The 3,733-nt window shown below is 41.2% G+C and overlaps 1 protein-coding gene across 1 annotated transcript; it reads left to right on the top strand.

Moving 5' to 3' along the window:
• Positions 1 to 1,059: 1,059 nt before the first annotated feature.
• smim19 (small integral membrane protein 19) lies at positions 1,060 to 3,421 on the top strand. Its single transcript, XM_062524891.1, has 3 exons — positions 1,060 to 1,429; positions 1,620 to 1,744; positions 1,874 to 3,421. The coding sequence occupies exons 1-3, from the start codon at positions 1,299 to 1,301 to the stop codon at positions 1,933 to 1,935; spliced, it is 318 nt and encodes a 105-aa protein (XP_062380875.1). The 5' UTR covers positions 1,060 to 1,298; the 3' UTR covers positions 1,936 to 3,421.
• The last annotated feature ends 312 nt before the right edge of the window (positions 3,422 to 3,733 follow it).

Below are 3,733 nucleotides of genomic sequence, written 5' to 3'. Positions count from 1 at the left end.
TAAACTCAACAAGGTAGCCCAGGTGCTGGCGAGCCGTACCTCTGCGGACCTGGTTTCTCCACACTATACTTTTGCCCCGGCCGCAATCGCTGCCAATCCTTCTTCTCCTCCTCTTCAGATGAAGAAATAAAAAAGAACGAGTCGATTTGACAATTACAACTTTTCTTACAATCCCTCCAACAGGCCACCGCCAACAAGACAGGCTCAGCAGCCTCATACAACTGTAGCCTACTGTGTTGCTACGGGACCCGACGTCAGCGGATAGGCTACTATGAGCGCGATTGGCAAGACAACTAGAAATTCTTCTTTTAAACTCTTAAAACGAATGAAAAAAGTAGTCAGTTTGATCGTCGACAACCTTTATTACAACCCACGACACCCAAAACGACCACATTGTGTGATTTGGTGCGTTTTCAACAGCCTCAGAAAATGGTTACAGTTAACCCCAAAGTACCGAATCATAATTGTTGTGACAAAGTGACCCACTAGTGAGAAAGACAAAGTTTTAAACCACACACTGAAATATTGGGCCTAATGCAGAACATTAACCCACATTAGAATGTTGGACACAGAGGTGGAGAACTCCAGCTTCAGCAATTAAAAGTCATACCACATAGCTGTGCCAACCATTCACAAAACCAGCTGATTCTAATTAGCCTATAGCACAACTCTAGAGCCTGGTTGATGAGACCTGTGTTAAGTGCACTGACTTTTACTCGCTGAAGCTGGAGTTTTCCACCTCCTCTCAACATTTCTCAAGTGTCATTTTCAAGTTACAAGGTTTGAAGACTTCGGATTACAGAACAGTGCATTTGCAAGTAGGCTACTATAAACCCCACCACCGATGCCCACCCTGTGCGTCCATATAGCACTACAATCCCCGTATCCATTGACCATTGTCAGCTTTTCTATCGCTTGCCTTCCTTTGAGCTACCATCGCTTTAGTTGGCAGTTTTAAGTCATTGGGTCCTGAGCTTTTAATATGTTTCCCCACGCGTGTAGAGAGCCAACAGTAATGACAGACTTCAGGCGGGGTTTAGGTATTTATTCACTAGTCATTTGAATTATGTAGGCCTACTAAAATATGTTATCAGAACTGTGTTGTTACGCAATAGGCTACTTTTATCGTGAAACGATTTCAGAGGCAGAACCGGAAGTGTGACCGGGAAAGTAGCCATCGTCAGAGCAACATTGTTTCTAAGATTGATTCTCTAAGGTTCTGGCTTATGTGTTTTGAGAAGATCTGCAAAGCCTAGAATTTAGAATTAGGCTATATTGCCTACAGTTTGGTCTTTGTAATGGGTGGATATGGCGTCATGGCGAGCGAGGAATCGTTGGATTATTCCGTGCACGAAGCATGGAATGAAGCGACTAATGTTTACCTTCTTGTCATTTTGGTCAGCTTCGGACTGTTGATGTACGCTAGGAAGTAAGACACATTTCCTTTTACATGTATTTGCTTCTATCGATACAGTAGGCCTATATGGATTTTATTGTTTAGATCAAGGTTGATGATTGGGCATTTATGTAGCCTAATGCTTGTGGTTTTGTATGTGGCTAACTTGCGGCCCGTCTTCGTAATCGTATAACCTACAACTGCTTGTCTGACTTGCTCATAGAAACAAGAGGAAGATCATGCGCATTTTTGCGCTGCCCCCCACCGTCGGGGCCACACCAGAACCGAACTTTTACGACAGTTTGCAGAAAGTCAGGCTGCGACAACAGCTGGAGATGTACTCCTTGGGTGAGTTAAATGACCGAGTTGGTCAATAAAATGTAGCAGATAGCCTACCATGCGACCAACCCACAACACCTTACACGACTTACGGCCACCTCCTGAAGTCATGTTGACATTTATTTTGTTTCCTTACAGCACGGAAATATGACCAAGCCCAACAGGCGCAGTCAGACAGTGTACAACTCTCAATGGAGTAAAAGCCAGTGGCCATGCATCGCACCCCTCATTGCTTCTTCAGCTCATTTACTTCATAGTGACTATACATCACCAACCTGTCACAGAAACAGTGGAAAGTTACTGTAGCCTACTTCAGTGCCAAGTGAAGGGAATCAGTGGATGCAGACCTGGGACTGTAATATAATGCACACTTTTGGGACATTTGCAGGATTGGGTGATAACCCTTTTGAAAACTATAACTAGTATAAATATAATTGCATCTGTTGTAACTTATTCCATAAATAGAAAGTCATGATTGATTTAGATTGATTGATTTAGTCTTAGATAGTGGGCTGGTGATGTGGAAGTCAGTCAAGTAATGTGAATTTGCCTCCCTCTAGTGGTGAGGAGCACAATTGCTGCACAAGATAGTGTAACTGAACGTGTATTTTTGCCTCCCCTGACTTCTTTATATGGGAGAAGGATTGGACTCATTTTGGATAAAGCTAGTTTAACATCTCAGCCCCAGTAAGAAGTGATATTATGAGTGCATCGTTGTGATTTTTGAAATAATAATAATAACAATAAAAAGCTAAGTCTGTCACATGGAAATGGTATTGCTTGGGGTTTGAATTGATTTTGCCCCCCTTGAGCTAAGTAAAGAGTAAGATGTTTTGTGGCAAGATTTTGGCTCTGTCGGGATTCACAATATAACTTTTCTACTGCCAGGCAATTGATTCAGTCATGCATTTTTCCTTTGTGAGCAAGACCAAATATTTTTTGCCAACCTCCATAGGGAGGCTTTTCTCAGTGTGACCCAAGTGACAAGAAATCAGTCTGACTTGTTCAAGGTGTGTGTAATCCTGAATCCTGTGTGTCTGTCTGTCTGTCTGTCTGTCTGTCTGTCAGTCATTAGTGAGAAAGATTGTCCTGATCTGTTGTCATTGATGATGACAACTGAAGAAAATACGCCAGCAGCACCACACTGGATTCATACCTATGGTTAAACATATAAGGCCCTAATTTAAAAGGTGGTGCAAAGTATGCCAAGAAGTAACGTTTCATGCAAGATACACACACACACACACACACGCACATGCACATGCACATACACATTTATGTACTGTATGTGTGTGTATATAATCATTTTGCATGGAGCATAGGAATGGACGGACCACTTACACACTTTAACGGCTTATATGGTGTTAAATCTTCAAATGTAGTGCCTGGTTATCAGATTAACTTTAGTTAACTTTCCATTTCCCCATCATTCAAGTTAGGGCCCATAGCCTTACAGTCATCTCATGAAAGCCCGCACAGAGATTGGAAGTTGGTGATGAAATCACTGATGTCCTTGCCCCCAGGTTCAGACAGTCCTGAGGCTTTTCCTTTTGCGTGTGTGTGGGACTTTTCTTTATATTTTTCAGAAAGTTTTTTTTTACTCTTTAGATGATTGACATGTTGATAATTAAATGCCCAGATGGTTTCTGTAATAACTTTACTTAAAATTAAACTTTTTTTGCTGAACTTCTTGAAAGGTTTTGAGTTTATTGTGTGTTCGAGGGAGCTGAAGTTAATTTGGATGCATTTGCTATCTTTGATTGGTGTTCATTTTAATCAAGATCTCGAAATGCAATGAGATAATGTGTTTACACATTTACACATCACTTCTCAGCAAGAGTAGGGAAAAAAAGGGTTTATCAAACACTTGCTGTCACTGACCTGCAAAGAAATAAGAATGTTGATTAAATTTGTTCCGGGGAAGGGAAATTGAATCTGTATTATGAAATTGCTTCCCGAAATAATAATAATAATAATATGAATAAAAGGAACAGCCAG

The sequence above is a fragment of the Sardina pilchardus genome, chromosome 21 (genome assembly GCF_963854185.1).
Source record: "Sardina pilchardus chromosome 21, fSarPil1.1, whole genome shotgun sequence".
NCBI classification, from domain to species: domain Eukaryota; kingdom Metazoa; phylum Chordata; class Actinopteri; order Clupeiformes; family Clupeidae; genus Sardina; species Sardina pilchardus.
This window is presented reverse-complemented; position numbering and strand designations above follow the sequence as displayed.

Excerpts from the sequence above, each read along its gene's own strand:
- smim19 (XM_062524891.1), top strand. The coding sequence starts at position 1,299 with ATGGGTGGATATGGCGTCATGGCGAGCGAGGAATCGTTGGATTATTCC. Across the intron at positions 1,430-1,619 it reads CTGTTGATGTACGCTAGGAA|AAACAAGAGGAAGATCATGC; the intron begins GTAAGACACATT and ends ACTTGCTCATAG. Across the intron at positions 1,745-1,873 it reads GCTGGAGATGTACTCCTTGG|CACGGAAATATGACCAAGCC; the intron begins GTGAGTTAAATG and ends GTTTCCTTACAG.